Genomic DNA, 19,987 nt, shown 5'->3' on the forward strand with positions numbered 1-19,987 from the left:
GGGGGGGGGGGGGGGGGGGGGGGGGCGGACTCGGGTGTTTCCGTCCCTGCTCGGGAGTGGCCGTTAGTCCCTGTTGGCCCCGGGAAGGGGGCGGGGTTCTCTCCCCCGCGCTCGGGTGTCCCCGGAGCCGCCGAGGGCCCTTCGGGTGTCTCCGCCTTCGCTCGTGGGTTTTCGGGAGGGGCCTCGGGTCGTTCCGCTGCACCTCGGCTGTTTCCGCCGGGCGGGGCGGGGCGAGGGGAGGGGAGACAGGCGAGCTCGGCGAGCTCGCTGCTGCCTGGCTGAGGCGGGAGGGACGCGGGGCTGCGGCGGGGCGGATGGGGCTGGCGCCGGCGGAGAGGTGGGTCTCGGCCCGGTTTGTGTGACTGGGCAGGCGGCACGTGCCCTAGCCGGGGGGAGGTGAACTGGGGGTGTGTGCACCGCACCCCCCGCCCTGGGGAAGTGAGCTGGGGGGTGTGTGTGCGTGCACTGTACCCCTCCCCCCGCCCTGGGTAGGGGGGGGGCTGTGTGCACTGTACCCCCCGCCCTGGGGAAGTGAGTCAGGGTGTGTGTGTGGGGGGGGGCTGTGTGCACTGTACCCCCCCCCCCGCCCTGGGTAGTGGGGGAAGGGGGGGGCTATGTGCACTGTACACCCTCCCCCGCCCTGGGGAAGTGAGCTGGGGGGCTGTGCGCACTGCACCCCCCAGCCTCAGGGAGGTGGGGGAAAGGTGAGCTGGGGTCTGTGTGCATTGCAACCTCCCATCTCGGGGAGGGACGGTGGGGGGAGAGGCTGTGTCCATTGTATCCCCCACCCTAGGGTGAGGTGGGTACGGCTGGGTGCGTTGCACCCCTACACTTCAGGGAGAGAGTGTATACATTGTTCCAGTCCATCTCCTGGAGTGGATGAAGGGGGAGGATGGTATAAAGGGACTGCTGTCTGCATTGGGCTCCCGATGCACGGGGGTGCTGGAGGCATTGCAGCCTCCCCATAGGGGTGCAAGTGCCCCCAGTGTCCTGGGTGATAATGCTCTCCCCTCCTGGGGCCATTCTCAGTGTGCCTGGGGAGGGGGCCGCAGGACCTTCCCCGGGGTTGTCTTTTGGCTGTGGGTGCAGCGTAGACGGGGGTGGTTACAAGGGGATCTTGGATGTAAAACCCCAAACTCATGTTGACTCCATCCATCTGCCTGGCTTTTGACTTCCTCAGAAACCATGGAGTGTGTCTTGGCTGAGCCTGGCCGTCAGGAACCTGGCCCTGAGAGGCAGTGTATGTGGAGGGGGTTTCTGAAGCTTGTTCCAGGCTCTGGCTGGGGACAGGCAGGCTCTCTTAGCATGGAGTGGATTTGAAATGACTGTAAGGTGAACTTGGAGCGCTGCCCAGGAGAGGTGTGTGTTTGTTGGTGTTGTGAGTGGTGCCAAAGGCCCTGGCTGGGCTCTGTGCAGATTTAAAAAGAGAAACCCTGCTGGAGCTTAGGGTCCAATGCATCAAACAGACTATGGGGATCTAACAGACAAGCAAATGAGTGTGGTGGAGACTTAGCATGGCCCATTGTGGCTCTAGAGAGAGTTGGTGGAGCGGGCAGTGACATTTGCCTGTAGAGGCCTAGTGGGGGGATCCTAGCTGAGCTAAATGGCCTCTCCGTGCAGACTACATGGAGATTGCAGCTCTTTCTGATTTTCGATGCCATTTTAGAGGCTGGCTTTAACCCTTTGTGTTAGGCCGCCCATAAATGGGGATTGTGGGCATCCTCTTTGCAGATGGCAGAATCCTGGAGCCTGATGATAGGAATTCACTCATTCTGGGGGGTCTCCAGGCAGAAAGCCTCTCTTTCTTTGGCTTGTCAGCTGTAGCCTGGCCTCTTGTGTATTAATGACTGCCTGGCTTGGTTTCTCGGTCACGTCTGTTTGGAAAGTTTAACATTTTTTAAAAATGGGAATAACGGCCGGGCTGGGAGAGGGGCGCCTCTCTCCCCATCTGTTTGTGTTAGCAGCTGGGCCATTTTGTGTGTGCTACCCAGAAGTACTGGGACTGACTTGAAATGATTTTGTAAAATGAAAGCTGAACCCAGGAAGTTGGTGGAAGGAATTAATGCTTTGATACGGACGGCTACTGATGAGCATGTCTTAGACTCGTTGCAGCTGGAAGACTGATCCAAAGGGATGAGAAATGTAGCGATTTCTCTTACTCAAAACCCAAGCAGTTGTATTCCCCATGTAACACTCTGAAGTCCCAAGACGGGGGCAGACCTGCAGTGATTCTGACCTGTTTACAGTATATTTTGCAGTTTCATTTATCAGATTGCAGGGACGCTCTCATTCTCTTTGGGAGGAACTTTCTTCTGTGTCCACTGACTCCCAAGGTTGATGTTTGACACCGAGGTGGGAAATAAAATCTTGTGGAGATGCGTGGGATTTGGCTAGCTGAGGCCCTTCAATCACTGCCCCAAAACGAGCTCCCCAAAAGTGAGGAGGTGTGAGTACCCTGAAATGATATGCCTACTTGCTTACCTTTAATGCTGACACTGTCTCCTTTGGGTGCTAAACAGCCTTTCTAGTGACAGGAATAGAATAGCAGCCTCCTCTGCTCCCCCATTAATATATACAGTATTATTTCTTTTATTTTTAGAGCAGTTCTCAGAACCACCAGGGATTTCACTCTGTGATTCTTGCTGCAAGAGCAGAGAACAAAGACAGCTGAGTAAATACAGCCTAAATAATTTCTTTTCTGCTCTTCCCCCCTGTGATGAAGTGGGGCTGTTCTTAATGTTTTCTCTAAATACTGTGTGCGTGCCTCAGTTTCCCCTATGCATTTCTTAAGTCTCCAGTGTGCATAAATGGCCAACAATTTGTCTCCTAGCAACAAATGGCCAGGGTCCTTCCCCCCTGCAAGGGGATAGCTAAAGGTGAACAAAGAGATCAGGTGACCTCCTGGCCTGGGAAAGAGACAAAGGCCAGAAAGGAGGGGCTGGAGGGGGTTTCAGTTTGGAGCTGGCTGGGGACGGGAAGGGAGGGCAGGCAGACGTGGGTGTCTGCCTTGCTGGGCCCCAGAATGGACCCGGCTGAGGGGTCCGGTTCTCTGTACCTACAAGCTCTGTTTTAGACCGTGTTCCTGTCATCTAATAAACCTCTGTTTTACTGGCTGGCTAAGAGTCATGTCTGGCTGCGAAGTGGAGTGGGGGTGTGTGCAGGACCCTCTGGCTTCCCCAGGACCCCGCCTGGGCGGACTCGCTGCGGGAAGCACATGGAGAGGCAGAGGCTGAATGCTCCAAGGAGAGACCCAGGAAGGTGAAGCCGTGTGAACTTCTTGCTCTGAAGACAGTCTGTTCCAAGGGAGAGGAGGCTCCCCAAAGTCCTGACTGGCTTTGTGGGGAGCAGTTCCAGAGCATCTCCCGGGGACTCTGTGACACCTCCCTCCCGCTAAGTTTAACATGGGAGGGTAAAGTGGTGTGTTAGCACATGCTGCAGTCACTAATATCTCTAGGATGTGGGAATGGTCAGGTGATAGTTTGGTTTCTTCCGCAATTATCTATTTGTACTCTGACCTGTTGGACTTGCTCTCAGATCCTGCTATGGAACTCAAAGTAGCCGTTACTGTGTCCCCAGCTCTCATTTCTTAAGATACTTGCATCTTGGGCACTTCTAAGGGTAATTACTCCAAACCCCTTATTTTGAACTCAGAACAGCATTCATCAATTTTGCTCTTAGAATGGGAAAAAAATCCATCCTCCCTCAGCCAACTCTTGTTGGACCAAAAACTCTGGGTTGGGAGAGAGGCCACAAATCAAATGGAATCCAGTGAAGAATGGACCTGGCTGCCTCAGTGCCTCAGTTGAGGAATTGATGCATGTTTCCAGTGGAAAATATTTATCATATTGGAGGCTCCCTTAGTTCCTGAGAGAGAATCTGGATGTGACTTGAGTAACGGGAGATAAGCTGGGAAGGGAAAAATGAACTCTGATTTAGTCTGTAGCTCCCTCAACTCCGTAACTTGTGCATAATTCCAAATATTTCAGGGAACAAATAACATTATTCCCAGCAAATGCCTCGGCTGAAAGCGTGGCTAAAACCTTTTGAAAGATTTTCTTATTGGCTTTGGAATTGTAAGTGACGAGTGACATGTCCAAAATACAGTTAGCGTTTTACTTCTGAAATGAGGTCTTCCAGGAAATCAAACATGCAAAGAAGATGCTTCTAAAATGGGGGCGACTCAGGGATCCAAATTAAGGGATAACTGAGCAATGGGACAGTTCTAGCATGGGGCATTTTTTTTTATTCCCTTCCAAACATTTCAGATACCCCTTCACATCCACGGCTTCAGTAACAAAGCAAACATTTACTCATTAATACTGCAGAGGTCAAGCAGAAAGTAGCCTTCCCTTAGCATGCACACAGAGTAACGGTCATGGACAGGACGCTGGTGGGGTCCTTTGTGTCCATGTTCTTGGCAGGAGGAGGCAGCCAGGTTCAGAAAACTTGGTCTATGAGTATGTCATCATTGCAAATGAAAGGTGTGTTCCTAACTTGGGTTAGTAGCTTGAGTTCAGCCCCAGCTCCCCTACAGGCTTTCATTCGAGCAGCTAATCTGAGTTAAAAGGCAAATTGCTGGGTCTTCACTGCTAGTTTAACCCGAGCAAAGCACACACCACTTTTTGCAGCGAAGATACTCGTGGTCTCCGGTGAGAGATTATGTGAAAGCAGCCAGCGGGGCGGGACTGCAGCCCACACACAACAAAGGCCTCCAGAGGAAGAGGCGCTTGTGGTTCCTGGCAAGGTGTACTCACTGTGAAAGCCAGTAATCCTGGACCTGGGTGTATTTCATGTCACGGGGGACCAAGGAGGCCCCCAGCATGCCTGGGAGGGTCATGACTGTCACCTGCCAAGATACTGGAGAGCCTCAAACAACGTTTGCCTTTCAGTTCCCACTTCTTGTCTGTGGTGAGAGCCAGTAATTGAGAGTATTCCAGCTTCCTCCTGACTGTGCAGATACTCCCAAGGTAAACACTTCTCACTTCCACTCAGGTCAATCCCTCCCTCGCGCTGTGAGTTCTTGCCTTGTCTGCTGTCATGTCACGTCTTGCTCAAACTCTCCTATAAACGGGCTCTTCCAGTGAGGCTTCCCTGGAACCTCACCCTCATGCTGTGATCTCATCCAGTCTCAAGCTAAGCAGGGTTATGCCTGGGTGGAACTTGGATGGGAGACCTCCTAGGGAAACCCAGAAGTGGTGTCTATGAGTGCTCCTGTGAGTCAGTACTGAGCCAGCGCCCGGTGCAGTAGTGGGGAAGGGAGCGCTGGGCTGTTTGGCATGTTGTCGTTAAGGCAGTTATTGTTTGTGTTGCAGTAGCACCTGGGGGCCCCCATTAGGGCTCTGGTTCTAGGCGCTGTACAGACACAATGAAAAGATGGTCCCTGTCCCGAGAGCGATGGGAGTGAGTCTGCTTGGGTGCCTGGTGGAATTTTGGTGCCTAAAGACCTTTGAAAACGTGGCCCCATGACCGCCAAATGTTTAGAATGAATAGAGCTCCTCTCCCACTTAGTTTTCAGTCCTCGACTGGAATCAAGGGGGAAACAAGCTCTCCTGCTGCTTCAGCTCCCAGTTGGTTTCCCAGCTTTGAAGGGACTAGTCCTTCTGAAGGCAATGCTCTCAGGGCACTTGCTAGCTAAGCTGACTCCCAAAGGAATTGAGGTGCAAAAGCTTTTTCACACAACAAACTGGAAGTGCTCCCAAAGGGACGATGTAAATACCAGCTCTCATGCCATTGTAGCGATCAAAAATAATACAGATACATACTGCAGCACGTGACATTGTTCTGGGTCCGGTTCTGTTCAATATTTTCATCAATGATTTAGATAATGGAATAGAAAGTACACTTATAAAGTTTGTGGGTGATACCAAGCTGGGATGAGTTGCAAGTGCTTTGGAAGATAGGATTAAAATTCAAAATGATCTGGACAAACTGGAGAAATGATCTGAAGTAAATAGGATGAAATTCAATAAGGACAAATGCAAAGTACTCCACTTAGGAAGGAACAATCAGTTGCGCACATACAAAATGGGAAATGACTGTCTAGGAAGGAGTACTGGGGTAGAGCGATCTAGGGATCATAGTGGATCACAAGCTAAATATGAGTCAACAGTGTAACACTGTGTTGCAAAAAAAAGCAAACATCATTCTGGGATGTATTAGGAGTATTGTAAGCAAGATACGAGAAGTAATTCTTCCGCTCTACTCAGCGCTGATTAGGTCTCAACTGGAGTATTGTGTCCAGTTCTGGATGCCACATTTTAGGAAGGATGTGGACAAATTGGAGAAAGCCCAGAGAAGAGCAACAAAAATGATTAAAGGTCTGGAAAACATGATGACCTGTGAGGGAAGATTGAAAAAATTGGGTTTGTTTAGTCTGGAGAAGAGAAGACTGAGAGAGGACATGATTAACAGTTTTCAAGCACCTAAAAAGTTGTTACAAGGAGGAGGGAGAAAAATTGTTTTTCTTAACCTCTGAGGACAGGACAAGAAGCAATGGGCTTAAATTGCAGCAAGGGCAGTTTAGGCTGGACATTAGGAAAAACTTCCTAACGGTCAGGGTGGTTAAGCATGGGAATAAATGGCCTAGGGAGGTTGTGGAATCTCCATCATTGGGGATTTTGAAGAGCAGGTTGGACAAACACCTGTCAGAGATGGTCTAGATAATAGTTAGTCCTGCCTTGAGTGCAGGGGACTGGCCTAGATGACCTCTCAAGGTCCCTTCCAGTTCTGATTGTGACATTTACAATACCTAGCTTCAGCTGACCTGAACAGCTAGATGTTTTCCCGCAATTCTGTAATTAAAAGAGCAGCAGCACACAACCCTTTAACTCCTTAGCGCTGGAGATAGGGCTCATTGACGCAGTATTGTTTTTTGTTTAAAAGGCTTTAGGAGATTACAGGAAGTTTAGGTCTTAACGTACGTCTTCATAGTTTCAAATTTAACATTAAACAGATTTATTTTTAAAAAGAATGTTTAAATAAAAAACTGATTTAAATAAAAAGAAATCCAAATGTGTTTGTTTTATCTAGTGTTGTTATAGTCCCCACCCCGCCGCTTGGGGTTTGGGTGGGGAGTTTGGGCCCTGGGGAGCTGGAGACTGCCTGCCTGCTCTTGACTTGGGTGTGTAGGCTGGCTTGGTGAAGAGGGGGAGTGACAGGTGTTGAGCCCATACTCTGGGAGCCCATACTCTGTACCGTGGCCAGGAGAACATAAGAAAGGCCACACTGGGTTAGACCAAAGGTCCGTCCAGCCCAGTATCCTGTCTGCCGACAGTGGCCAGTGCCAGGTGCCCCAGAGGGAGTGAACCGAACAGGTAATGATCAAGTGGAGTTGTTCCATCGGCTGTTGGGGGTTTGGGACTGGCCATTCTGGAGGTGAGGGGATTGGGGTGTGAGGAGACCCTGGCCTGGTGGTCAGAGTAGCAGGATGTGATAGACCCTCTCCACGCAAAGGATCCTAGTCTCAGTTGCTGTGGTGTCTCCCCTGGCCTGCTGCAGCCTGTGGTGACCGGGCTCCTCATCACTGTGGTGTCAGCCCCACCCCTCAGGCTGGACAGGAAGCAGCAGTGGCAGTCTGGGCTGGAGCTCAGTGTGGAGCGAGTCTGGCCCCTTTCCTGGCCTGCCTCCTCCAGGATGGGATCACCCCACTAGCCTCCCCAGCAGAAGCAGGGATGCCCAGGTCAGCCTCCCTGCTATGGGACAAACACAGTGGAGGCTCGCTGGCCATGCATGTCTCTTGAAATGCAAATATTCACCCAGAACATTGCCAGGAATTAAAAAAACAAACAAACCCCAAAACTGTGCAATTTTTGCAGGGCCTCACCTTTGGGGCCCTTGTGCTGTGGCACAGAGTGGCTACTCGTGTGTTCCTGGCTGGCCGTGTGTTCCCCAGGAGAAGCCTGGTGGTGATGGAGACAGTCAGTGCATGTGTTCAGAACGGGCTCCCACCTCCAAGTCAGTGGGGGATTCTAGGGACTATGGGTTTTTGGGGGTCTGAGCTAACCCCAAATCCCCCAGGGAAAACAATCACTATCTTTACACAATATTAAAGCACCTCCGTGCTGAGGGTGTGCCCCTGGGACAGGCGTGTGCATGGCCCCTATCCTTGGCTGACTGCCCTGCTCTGGCACTTCGCTCCCAAGCGTTGGAGCTGCTGGTTCCCTCCATATATCTATTTATGGGATTTGGCGCATAAGCCCCATTCCCAGCACAAATTCTGTCATTTGCTTTCCATTGGGCGCCAGGGTTTCCTGATCTGTGGTTGCCGCTGCGCGCACAGTTAAGCTGCTTGCCTGGATTTGTGGCGGGATATAAAACAACTGTTTCCCCTGCAGAAGACAGGGGCAGACACCGGAGATGTAGGCTTGTTTTACCTGGCCCCACCTGCACAAACGGCTGGGTTGGCTGAGCCAAGAGAGCAGGCGGGTAAGGGGGTTGCTTTAGCCCATATCTGAATTCAGTTGAGCTTTACTCTTGTGCATTTGAGCAAATGCATTATTGTCGGAGGCTCTGTGGAGGGGAGGCACTGTAGAACGTGGTGTCTCTCTGAGTGTGTGTGTGTGAGGAGCACCTAGATAGAGCGCCACTGTGGAAGAGCAGACACCCAGGCTGAAGGGAAGATGTCAGAGTAAGCCATCTGGTTAATGGCACCCCCACACCTTACCCTCATGGAGCCATGGGATCCTGTGTCCGGAGAGACTCCTTGCACCACTGGTGGTGTTTGCCTCCTTGGGTCCCCTTCGAAAACCAAACGAGCACCTTTATCCCTTCCCCACCCCGTCGTTTCCTGACTCAAGCGTAGAGGCCACAAGAATGCAAGGTGCTTTGTTGCGTCTAAAGCTTTGTGCTGGGACTCCTGGAGATGTGGTAGGTGCTTAGCAAGAGAGGCGCTAACCCCAGTGCTCCTGTTCTCCATTCTGCTCCAGGGTTCTCTGCTGGGACTTGCCCTCCATGGCAGAGGAGAAACTGGCACATTCCTTGGCAGCTTGCGCCCTTCCTGGCATGCAGCGGCTGCACGGCGCTGCTCAGACCCCCCTGTTGCTGGGTCACTTGCCCCCGCTTTGCTGAGCCCCTGGGCTGTCCCCCACCCTATCAGGCAGAGTTCAGAGGGGCGAGGGGCAGAAAGCTGAATTTAATCCTCTCGTATTTATGTGGTGGAGTATGAAGTAATCTTTTCCTGGCTGGAGCGGACTGAGTTCTGGAAGTGAGGGCTCTGTTGCGAGTTCCGCTCGGCGGCTGCCGTGCCAGGACTGCGTGAACTCTCTGTGCCCTTGCCTGGGCGGCAGTACTGTGGTTTGAGATCTGCCTTCCCTTCCACCAGACCAGCGGCTTGCTCACGTTCAACGTGTTCTTCTGGCAACCAGATTCTGGGATCCGAAACAGGGCAGAGCTTTGGCAGTTCTCAGTAGCGCAGTAAAGCAGGTCCCATCCTACTCTTTCTAGCTTTGGATTTCTTGCAAAGTGGGGCAATTTGTAACTGTTTGAATGCTGTAGCCTGCTCAGTCGGAGAGGAAGGAGGGTGCCGTGGTTAGGGCTCATGCCCTAGGATGTGGGAGCCCGGGGTTCCAGCTCCTGCTCTTCCCCAGACGCCCTGTTTGACTAAGCCTCTCTGAGCAATGGGGATAACGACACTGATAAATACCTTGAAGATTGTGAGGTGCTCAGATGCTGCCCTAATGGGAGTCAGGTGGGGAGAGCGGCTTTCCACCCTCCCAGCGCCTCGCGGGGCTCAGAGGAGGATTTCACTCTGGTGTATTCAAGTTGCACTTGTATCGCAGTAGCACTGTAGGGGCCTCGTTGGGCCAGGTGCTGTTCAGACACATAGTACGGGATGGTCCTGCCCACAGAGCTCATGGTCGGTCAGTGCAGATTACGACCTGCTGCTCGCTTCACAAAGCGGCTGTGGTCCCAGTGCCTGTGCAGGGAAGCAGTCTATTCGCTCTGTTTCACAGGGGCAGCCAAAGTTACAGGATTACTGCAGGCTTTGCTGTGCAGAGGCCTTGAATCAAGCAGCAGGCAGATATTCTGTGTGCTGTTTAACTCCTCTGTGTGTGTGTGAGAGCCACCCCTGGCCAGAGGGGAATAGGGACTGCAGGCACTTTGAGAGGTGGAGGGAAAAGTTCACTGCATCCTCCAGTGAAATGCTGCTGTGCAGCTCCGTACCCTGCACCCCGGGGACTCACAAGGGCTCTCCCTCTGCCTGCTCTGGGGAGCTGCTCTTCCCCTTCTGCCAAGGGTGGAAACACACTGGTGTGTCACAGGGCGGCTGTGCTATTGCACTGGTCTGGCCTCTTGTGCTTAAAATGCAGTCCTGGAAATGGCCTGCTGCATGGTGTGCCGGCAGCCGGGGTGTTAACCTGGCACCCAAAGGAAGTGCTGCTTCCATGCAGTGGGTTGTCCCCTCCCACACCACCTGCATGCACCATCTCCCGGTTGCAGGTTTGGAGCCAAAGCTCTGGCAGGACTTGGAGCCCAGATCCAAACAATCAGGGGAGCCTTGCAGTAAGGCCGGTCTGCGTGGCTCCGTCACCACCAGCGCCCAGGCTGACGGCAGCGAAGGCTTCCCCACCATTTTGCGCTCAGGACATGCCCATAGAGGTGGGGTATAACATGTGGCCCGTGAGGCCAGAGCTGAGGAGACCTTAGGAGAGGTCTCATTAGGGGCTTAGGAGAGCCAGTCGCTGCAGGGGCATGCTGTCCTACCACTACGCTCATGCCAAGGAGCCAGTGATGGGAATTCTACCCAGGAGGGCAAACCCAGAGTGCCTCTCTGGAGCGAGAGGTGTCGGTCCTGTGACAATCTGTGGTTTGATTGGCTTAGAGGGCCAGCCTCACCCCATCGGAAGGCCCCCTCGTTTGGAAAAGGACCGCTCCTTTGTAATGAAATGGTGTGTGGTGAATTGCCCTGTAGCCCCATGTCTTGGGGGGGCTGTGGTTGCCACCCCATGGCTCCGTGTCTCGGGGGTTTACCAGGTTGCCATGGGAGGGGTCACAGTGGGGAGAGAAATGGGAGGTGCCAGCAGCATCCCTTGGGTGGAACTGACATCCCAGAGGAAGGACTTGCTGTTCTGGCATTAGCCCTGCCTGGCTGCTCTTAGGATGAGGCTGGATGTGGGCTGTGGTGGAAACCTCGTTTGGGTTCCTGGGACAGATGTGGTTGCTGCTGGCCGGTGAGGCCAGCTATAGATGCAGAGTGTGTCTTTTGCATGACTTTTGGCTGTTGGTGAACCTTGAGCCTGCAGTCACAGAACTCAACAGCTAGGGAAGAACCGGCCCCTTCTAGGACCTGCCCCTGGGCGATGGCATGGCTGGGGTTTGCAGGGAACATCATGGGCCCCTTGAGAGGCATCAGACTAAGGCAGAGCTTTGGGGGTGTGAAATCCTGGACTGTGCCATGCAGACTGGGAAAGGGCCTCGGGGCCAGACATTAAGGGAGGGAACGAGAGGACTCGAGGGTTCCGGACCCTCGGCTCTGCACCAGCTACGTAAGAATTCGCCCAGGTTCCCACGTGGGGGAGAGTTGGAGGCTTTGATGGGGGCAGTCTCCTCCCCCCAGCTGCACGTGGTGTGATGCGGGGGGCTTATCGCTGCGGGGGGTGGCAGTTTGTCAGCCTGGTTCAGGTTTTGAGTCTAACAGAACCTGCAAGTACCCAGCTCCTGGCTGAGAGGAGCCTTCCCTTTGCTTAGCACGAGGAGGGTGCAGATCGCTGCCAGACACGTGAAGTTATGGTTACAGACATTATCCCCCCTCACCTTGTTTGCAGTCTCTTTCGTGGCCCGTCACCTTGCTGTTTCCTACCCACCGTGTCTCCTTGTGGGTCAGGTCCCTGTCTGGTTCATAACCTGGTGGCCCCCACAGGTCTGACGCTGCAAAGTGGGGAGGGCCATAGAGAAGGTAGAAATGGGGTCTCTGAGCTGCATGCCCAGCCTGCGGGATGGCTCCTGGAGCTCCCTCCCCGGCACGTGACGGTGGAGCGCTCCAGGTAATATCATGCACGTGGGAGAACAGAGGTTCTGTGACGTTCTGCAAGAGATTCGTGCTGTGGAGATTCTGCTGCGTCTTGTTCTTGGGCCTGTGGAAGCTGTTTAACCTCTGTCTAGCTGTCCCCGTCTGTGACCCGCACATGTGCAGAGGGGTGCTCCAAGGCTTCAAGCTCATTCCCTCGGGGTTAGCACAAAAGCACCGGCAGCTCTCAGTGCGGCTTGCACCAGAGTCCAGAGGAATGTTGTTCAGGGTTTGAGATTTCCTGGGTCCTGGTGAACGTAACACAGAGCTGTCTTGTCCGTGTGCCGACATGGAGCCTGTGGGTGTGAGTAATGGAGAAATTCTTTCTCCCGGGTTTCCCAAAGCCGCCCCGTCTGTGTCAGGAGAGCGCTTGGATTTGGGCAGAGGGCGGATGCCGTTCTGGGGCTGGAGTGGAGTTCACTGCTTTTGAGAGCAAAGGGAAAGTGGGGTGTGGTGCTTGGAAAAAGGTGTCTGTAAACACCCCCCTGCCCCAGTGATGCCAGATACTCAGGGTGCCCTTGCGGCTGCAGGATGGTGAGTGAGATACCCTGTTGGACTCAGAGGCTGAGTTGACTTGGGGAATGTCAATGTTCCTTCCCCACTCTGAACTTTAGGGTACAGATGTGGGAACCTGCATGAAAACTTCTAAGCTTCTCTACCAGCTTAGATCTGGTTTTGCTGCCACCACTCCCAAGTGCTAACTCCCTTCCCTGGGTAGCCTTGAGAGACTCCACCACCAATTCCCTGGTGAACACTGATCCAAAACCCCTTGGATCTTAAAACAAGGAAAAATCAATCCAGTTCTTAAAAAGAAGGCTTTTAATTAAAGAAAGAAAGGTAAAAATCATCTCTGTAAAATCAGGATGGAAAATAACTTTACAGGGTAATCAAATTCAAAGAGTCCAGAGGAACCCCCTCTAGCTTTAGGTTCAAAGTTACAGCAAACAGAGGTAAACCCTCTAGCAAAAGGTACATTTACAAGTGGAGAAAACAAAGATAAACCTAACACGCCTTGCTTGGCTGTTACTTACAAATTTGAAATATGAGAGACTTGTTCAGAAAGATTTGGAGAGTATGGATTGATGTCTGGTCCCTCTTAGTCCCAAGAGCGAACAACCCCCAAAACAAAGAGCACGAACAAAAGCCTTCCCCTCACCAAGATTTGAAAGTATCTTGTCCCCTTATTGGTCGTTTGGGTCAGGTGTCAGCCAGGTTACCTGAGCTTCTTAACCCTTTACAGGTAAAAGGATTTTGGTGTCTCTGGCCAGGAGGAATTTTATAGTATTGTACACAGGAGGGCTGTTACCCTTTCCTTTATAGTTATGACAGGGAAGGTGGATGCAGCTGGTGTCTGGACAAGTCCCATGTGAGTGAGCACAGAACCCTGAAGGGGAAATGGTAAGGGGTGGACGTGGGACTGGGGCCCATCAGTCTGACCAGCTCCTGGGATCGAAATCCTGACCCTGAGCGGGACTCTAGTGGGTCCAGAATGAGTTTCCTGCTTTCACCAGGAGCTTGATAACTGACAGACCCTTTGATGTTACCATGTCTTTCGTTGTGTGTCCCTTTGTACTAACCTGGCCCAGCTGGGGGGCAATGGCCAGCCCCAAACAGACCCATCTCTCTCGGTCAGTAGCAGCTCTGCAAAAACACATGGCTTCCTCGCAGGGCAAATTTAAAAAAATCTGTGAATTTCTAATTATGGGAAGGAGCCTCCTAGTGCCTCCATCTCAGCAGCATTTGTTTAGTCCTAAAAATAGCCCTGGCTTTTGCTAGCTGGGTTGGTGCTGGGGGCTAATCAGATGCTTGCTGTAGAACGGGCTGGTTCCTGTGACCTTCAGAAGTGCTGCTCCGAATGCTGTCAGCCTGACTCCATGGAGACGGGGATGTCCATGTGCCATCCGAGTGCACCTCGCACAGTCTCCACTGCGCCTGTAGTACAGGCAGCGTCGGGGCTCTGTTGTGCTGGGCGCTGTGCGAAGGGAGAATGGGGTGTGGAGGTGCATGTATAAGAGATGGTTCCTGCCCGGAACGTCCTGGGCCAGCACCGTAGCCATTCTGCACACCCTCCGTGGCAGGCCTCCAAGCTTCTGCGTGTCTCCTGTCTGCAAAGAGAACTTGGCAAAACCCAGGGTCGGAGGGCCAGTGAAATCTGGCAGGAACTGGCCTCCGTGCAGATGGTTGGGGGCTGGAGGAGCTAACTAAGAACAACAGCGAAGGGAACAGAAACCAGAAGCGTGTGAACACCGCTGAGGGGAAGGTGCTGTTCAGGGCGGTGTGTGAGCTGTGTGGGGCAGTTATTGTCCCTGTGTTTGCTGAGTGCCCGGCACACTGTGGCCTCACCTGGCTGTGCCCTCTGGGCACTGCAGTGGCACAAATGTGATGATAATCGATGGGAAGTTTAGAATGGACACCGAGTCCTGCATGGGAGCTGGGCCAGGTCATGTCCCGTGGGGCGGCAGGGAGCCCTGTCACTGCTCAAGATGGCCCTAGGAATGGAGGGAGCTTGCACTACCAGGAGGGAGGGATGGGTCCTGATAGGAGTCCTCCCTCTCCAGGTTAGCTACTTCAAAAGGTAGAAACCTCAGCAGCCCTATGTGAGTGCCAGGCCCTTCCCCAGGACAGCAGCTGGGGGCCAAAGCTGCCTTGTGGAGCATGGTGATTAAAGGGCCAAATGTCCTTCAGCTGTGTGGACACTGCTGGCTGCAGCCCATGGGCCCTGCCACAGCATATCTGGTATCCGGGACAAACCTTGGCAGCTGACATACGCCAACAGGCTGCAGGGGGCTGGGTCCAGGCTGCTTCTCCGTCCCCTTTGCATCCTGAGAGCATGTGGGTCCTGGAGGCCTTGTTCTAACACCTTACTATCGATCGCTTAAAGCCAATTTAGTTAATGTGTGCAAGCCCCAACACGGACCCAGGGACGCCTCTTTTAATTAATTAATGGAGATATCCCATCTCCTAGAACTGGAAGGGACCTTGAAAGGTCATCAAGTCCAGCCCCCTGCCTTCACTAGCAGGACCAAATACTGATTTTGCCCCAGATCCCCAAGTGGCCTCCTCAAGGATTGAACTCTCAACCCTGGGTTTAGCAGGCCAGTGCTCAAACCACTGAGCTCTCCCTCCCCCCCTCTTTGAAGCTGGTTAGCTCCATTTAGCTTGTGCCAGGAAATGTCTTGTCCCATGTACTGGGTAGCTGCTCCTCTGCCCCCTCCCAGCTGGAGCACACCCCCTTTGTGGTGGGATCCCACGATTCTGCCAGGCTCCCCCGGGCCCTGGGCTGCAGTCCCCCATGATCGCTGGCTGAGACCCGCCAGGAGCAGTGCCAGTGGTTCATATGCTGACCAAGCACAGCGGTCCTTCGCTAGAACCAAAGCATTTTGAAGCCACCAGACTGGACATGGACCTGTTGCCTGGCTCTAAGCAGGCCCCCCTTCCTTGCCTGAGAGGGGCTTTTAACCCTTTAGGGTTCTTCTGTGCGCCAGGCTTCCAGCTTTGGCAAAACCAGCCTTGTCAGAGGCAGGGTCCTTGATGCTAACGGCTTCCCCATTGTCTTTCAGTTGGGTGCTGAGGGCTGCTTATCTAGATCTGTCGTGTTGCTTTCCTGTTTGCTCTTTCCTGTTAACTTAGCTCAATAGAGGGGCCATACTAACACTCCCACCCCCCAGTTATACAGCACTGTAACTTTACCTCTCTGCCCAGGTTGTGTGCATGCAGATAAACCGACCTGCTCCTGGGGGCGGCTGCAAGAGGAAGATGAAGCTATTGTCAGATGGCTTCTGACATGGACCTCTCAAAAGCAGCTTGAGTAGCTAATAGGAATGGCATCCGGACTTCCCAAAGACGTTGAAGACTTGAGGAATTCCGGTTTGATCTGCTCTCGGTAGCTGCCAACATTCTAGTGCCACTAGTTTTTGATTCAGCTGCGTGCCATGCAGAAATGCTGCATCTTACCCCGAGCTAAGCTGAGCCCAATGGGAAGCTTGGACACTTCAGAGTGCTGTATGTGTTGGGGGGCATACCAGAGTGTTTCATTGGACTCCAATTATTGACAGCCTTCTCTCCAAATTAAAATGCTGTTAAAAAGTTTGTTCCTTTTGGCTGCTTTCTGGGTCAGGCAGGCCCCACGTTCTCCTGCTCTTTGTATTTTTGAATCACTTAAAGGCAACTGGTGGCTCTAAAATTCGAGTAGAGTTGAGGGCGTTAACGATTCATTTCTTCCTAACTCCCTCCCCCTCTCACCTCCCTCTGTCCAAGAAAAATCCCTCCCCCAGCACCATGTCGCAGGCACTCGCCTGCACTAGGCATCCAGCAGCAGAAGCGATTTTGCTTCAACCTAATCTTTGAACCTCTTCTGTGTGGCAGCTGCAAGGCATCCAATGAGCCTGTAGACTCCAGGTGCAGAGACTTTGGCCATGTCTACACTCTGGGCCCTGCTGCTGGGCCGGTGTAGCACCCTAGTGTAGAGATGCGACAGTGACGAAAGGGGTTTTTGCATCACTGGTGGTGATCCACCTCTCCAGGTGGTCGATGGAAGAACGTTTCTGTTGACACAGCCCTGGCTACACTGGAGGGTAGGTTTGCTGTCGCTGTGCCGATGGAACTTTTCTGTGTAGGCCACAGGCCTTCGCGGTGGTGATCTCCAGAGATTTCTTAGCGCGCAGGAAAACAGACGTTTGTGAAACTTACTCAGCTTAACACAAAAAGGAAATTGGTGTCAGGTTCTGCTCCGGGTGGCTTGGAGGGCTCCTTTATCTGTTTGTAAATGTTGCTGTGTACAAGACCCTGCAAACAGGAAAACAATTAATTACTTTCCGCAAAGTGCTGTCAAAGAGAGCAAACTGCAGACTTGCAAACAAGGCTCTGTGATCTCTTTATCTTGCAGTTACCTTGGGTGCTGCAAGTCCCAGGCAGCAGGGTGATCTTGCAGTGAGCTGGGGTGTCTCTCATGCTTTTGCAGTTTATGGATCAAGTCAGTCCCATGCTCTGATGTTCCTGTGCTTGGGATCCAGATGTCAATAAGGGACTGACTTGATTGCCTAGTGGGTGGAGTTTGTTTTACTGAAGTGATTAGCATGGCGGGAGACAGCCCTTTGGATGTTGGCGTTTTGACAGGAAGGGCCGTGCACTCGGCGTTTGGCCATGAAGTAACAGACCCTCTTTCTTCCCTTTTCCAGGCTCTGGGAAGAGAGAAGCGGCAGCACACGCCATGCTTTGCTGGAAACGCACCGTCCCTTCGCCCTGCGGACCCTGAGACACCTGCCCCCTCCTAGGACTGCGGAGCCCTGAGCTGCCCCCTTTCTTTGCTGCATGCCCAGTCACGAGTGCTGGATTATGTTCGTCGCATTCTCCCTCTGCTCCATAATTTGGTTGAATCGTGGCTTCAAGTTAAGGAAAAGGGGCTGCACTTCAGCGTGCGGGAGCTTGAGCGTGTGCGGGGCCATCCTCACCAGGCTTCGCTCGTCCTGGCTCGTGCAAAGATGGTAAACGCACAAAGAATGGTGCAGGGCTAGAGCAGCGCCTGAGCCTGCGCCCGACGTCCCGAGCAGCTGGCCCGGCTTCAGCCACCCTGTGCAGCAGAGAAGATGGGCAGCACCGAGGGCTTTCAGTACCGTGCGCTCTACCAGTACTGCAAAGAGCGCAACGAGGACATCGACCTGCTCCCCGGGGACATCCTGGTGGTGAGCAAAGGGGCCTTGCAGGCCCTGGGCTTCAAGGATGGAGACGAGCAGACGCCCAACCAGATCGGGTGGATCCCGGGTGTCAATGAGCGCACCAAGCAGAAAGGGGATTTCCCTGGCACCTATGTGGAGTACATCGGGCCCGTGAAGATCTCCCTCCCTTCCCACAGACCCAGGGTGCAGAGACCCCTGCCAGCGACTCCTGGGGCCAGCACTTCCCGCATGCAGGAGGCGCTGGAGCAAGGTAAGCCCTGCCCTGCACTGCAGGGTCTCACTAAGGTGAAGCTATAAGGAAGTAACAGCTTCTCTGCCTCCTCCTGGCCTGCGAAGGCTCCTCCTCTCCAGTGGGGTTGAGAGCAGCAGGCAGGGGGGTCAGGACTCCTGGGTTCCAGTCCCAGCTGTAGGTCCTCATGTGCTCAACCCCCTTCCCCGCCCCGCTTAGCAAACTGAGGCTGTGCCTTCCAGGGCTGCTGAAGGTTAATCCGCTTGTGCGGGAGGTGTTGATAGTGCAGATTCAGGTTTGGGGAGGTGCGGGCTGGGCCCCCGCCTGCCACTGTTGCTCAGCTGGGTTTTCACTCTCAGAGCACAGGCTGGGGGGGCATCATGTGAGCCCTTTCCCTCACCCCATGGCTTCTAATCCCAGAAGGCGGAGGGATGCCGGCATCCAAGGGGGGCTGTGTCAGATGCAAGTCCTGGGATGGATTTCCGTCCGGGTGAAGCGCCCTCCATCCCAGTGCTGCTGTGCCTGCATCCCGTGCCAGCCGCAGGAGCCGTCATGTGCACCTGGCTCAAGTTTGTGCAGGTGCCAAATAGCCTCTCTGGCCAGGCTGTCCCGAGTGCGCTGCCCAGCCAGTCGTGAACTATGGCCCCCGTGGTTTTCAGCTGGGTTTGAACTTGGTCGGCCACAAAGTGCAGTGCAGCCAGCCAGCCCCCGGAGCCCCTTGGCAGCATGTCATGTGCCCCGCGCCGTGCTGTGTCTGTGTGAGAGGAGCCTGCGCTCTAGGACTGTGATGGCACGCTTGGGGCGTGGGTACGTTGCGCATGCCCTGGCGTGCAGGGCTGTATGTCCTGACCATGCTGCTCTGTGTCTAGCCAAGAGCAGGGAAGGATGTTTTTCTGTTCATCTCTGCTCGGCACTGGCAAGCCCCCAGCTGAGCACGGCGTCCAGTTCTGGGCACCGCACGTTAGGAAAGATGTGGACAAATTGGGGAGAGTCTGGAGGAAAATGGGAAAAATGAAAAAAGGTTTAGGAAACCTGACCTATGAGGAAGAGGTAAAAACCTGAGGCATGTCCAGTGTAGAGAATAGAAAATCGGGGGGGCCTTGGTAAGTTTCCCCCTGTGCTCTAACAGGGAGGGGATCAGTTGTTCTCCCTGTCCACTGGAGGTAGGACTAGAAGTAATGGGCTTGATCTGCAGCCAGGGAGATTTAGGTCAGATGTTAAGAGAACTTTTGTCAGGGAGCTCAGCTCCGGACCAGGTTCCCAGGGGGGTTGTGGAATCCCCCCTCACTGTAGGTTTAAGAACAGGCTGGACAAACACCTACCAGGGAAGGTCTCTGGGCTTCGTGCAGGTCCTGTCCAGCCTGACATTGCTACAATTCTGGGATTCTCTCTCCACTTAGCTTTGGGTTTGGAGGCCGGGAGGAATCTCTGTTCTGGGCTAAGAGCCTTCCTGTCCGGTTGGGTTTCTCTTGCTCGTACCCTGGCAGAGTCAGAGATTCAGGCTTTCCCCTCATGGCCTGTCCCGCCTACCTCTCCTCCCGTGGCTGTTGTGGGGCTGCCCCGGGCACTGCTCCCGGCTGCATGCCTGGCGGCCCTGCTGACGCATAGGACGGGCTCTGGGGAAGACCAGAGCAGTCATTGTCTGAAAAAGCATTTCTTCAAACCGGAGCGACTTGCTTGTGTGTCTGGTGCTGGGCCCCTCCTCCAGCAAGTGCTGTGCTGCATCGGATGCTGGGCGCTTTCCCCCCAGGCGTGTCTCGCTGGCGGGTGGGTCCTGGGCCCTGAACACCTGTGACCCGCTCTGCCTCCCTTGGGAGAAGTTGGCCAGGGCGAGGGACAACAGGGTCCCAGATGGTTCTGTGATACAAGTACCCAATAACTGCCTGGAAAGCCCAAATCTGTGGTTTGTGTGTAAATCTTAACCTTTCTCATGTGTCAAAAAAAATACTGGCTTGGGGCGTGGGGGGGAGGTGGGGTCTGGCGGGGGCAGAGGAGAACAGAGAAGGTGCAGTCAGCGGTGGGGGGCAGGAGAGGAGGACGGGGAAGGCAGTGGGGGGGGGAGGAGGACGACAAGGAAGG

The 19,987-nt window shown here is 53.8% G+C and overlaps 1 protein-coding gene across 2 annotated transcripts in view; it reads left to right on the plus strand.

Moving 5' to 3' along the window:
- The first annotated feature begins 239 nt into the window (after nt 1-239).
- Nucleotides 240-19,987, plus strand: part of PIK3R2 (phosphoinositide-3-kinase regulatory subunit 2) — a 32,801-nt gene continuing 13,053 nt past the window's right edge. For both annotated transcript variants that reach the window (XM_034755184.1, XM_034755185.1), the window contains exons 1-2: nt 240-337; nt 17,182-17,929. In XM_034755184.1, the coding sequence (XP_034611075.1) occupies nt 17,590-17,929 (340 nt within the window). In that variant the 5' untranslated portion in view covers nt 240-337; nt 17,182-17,589. The remainder of the gene's footprint in view (nt 338-17,181; nt 17,930-19,987) is intronic.

This window comes from Trachemys scripta, chromosome 22 (assembly GCF_013100865.1).
Source record: "Trachemys scripta elegans isolate TJP31775 chromosome 22, CAS_Tse_1.0, whole genome shotgun sequence".
Taxonomy (NCBI): domain Eukaryota; kingdom Metazoa; phylum Chordata; order Testudines; family Emydidae; genus Trachemys; species Trachemys scripta.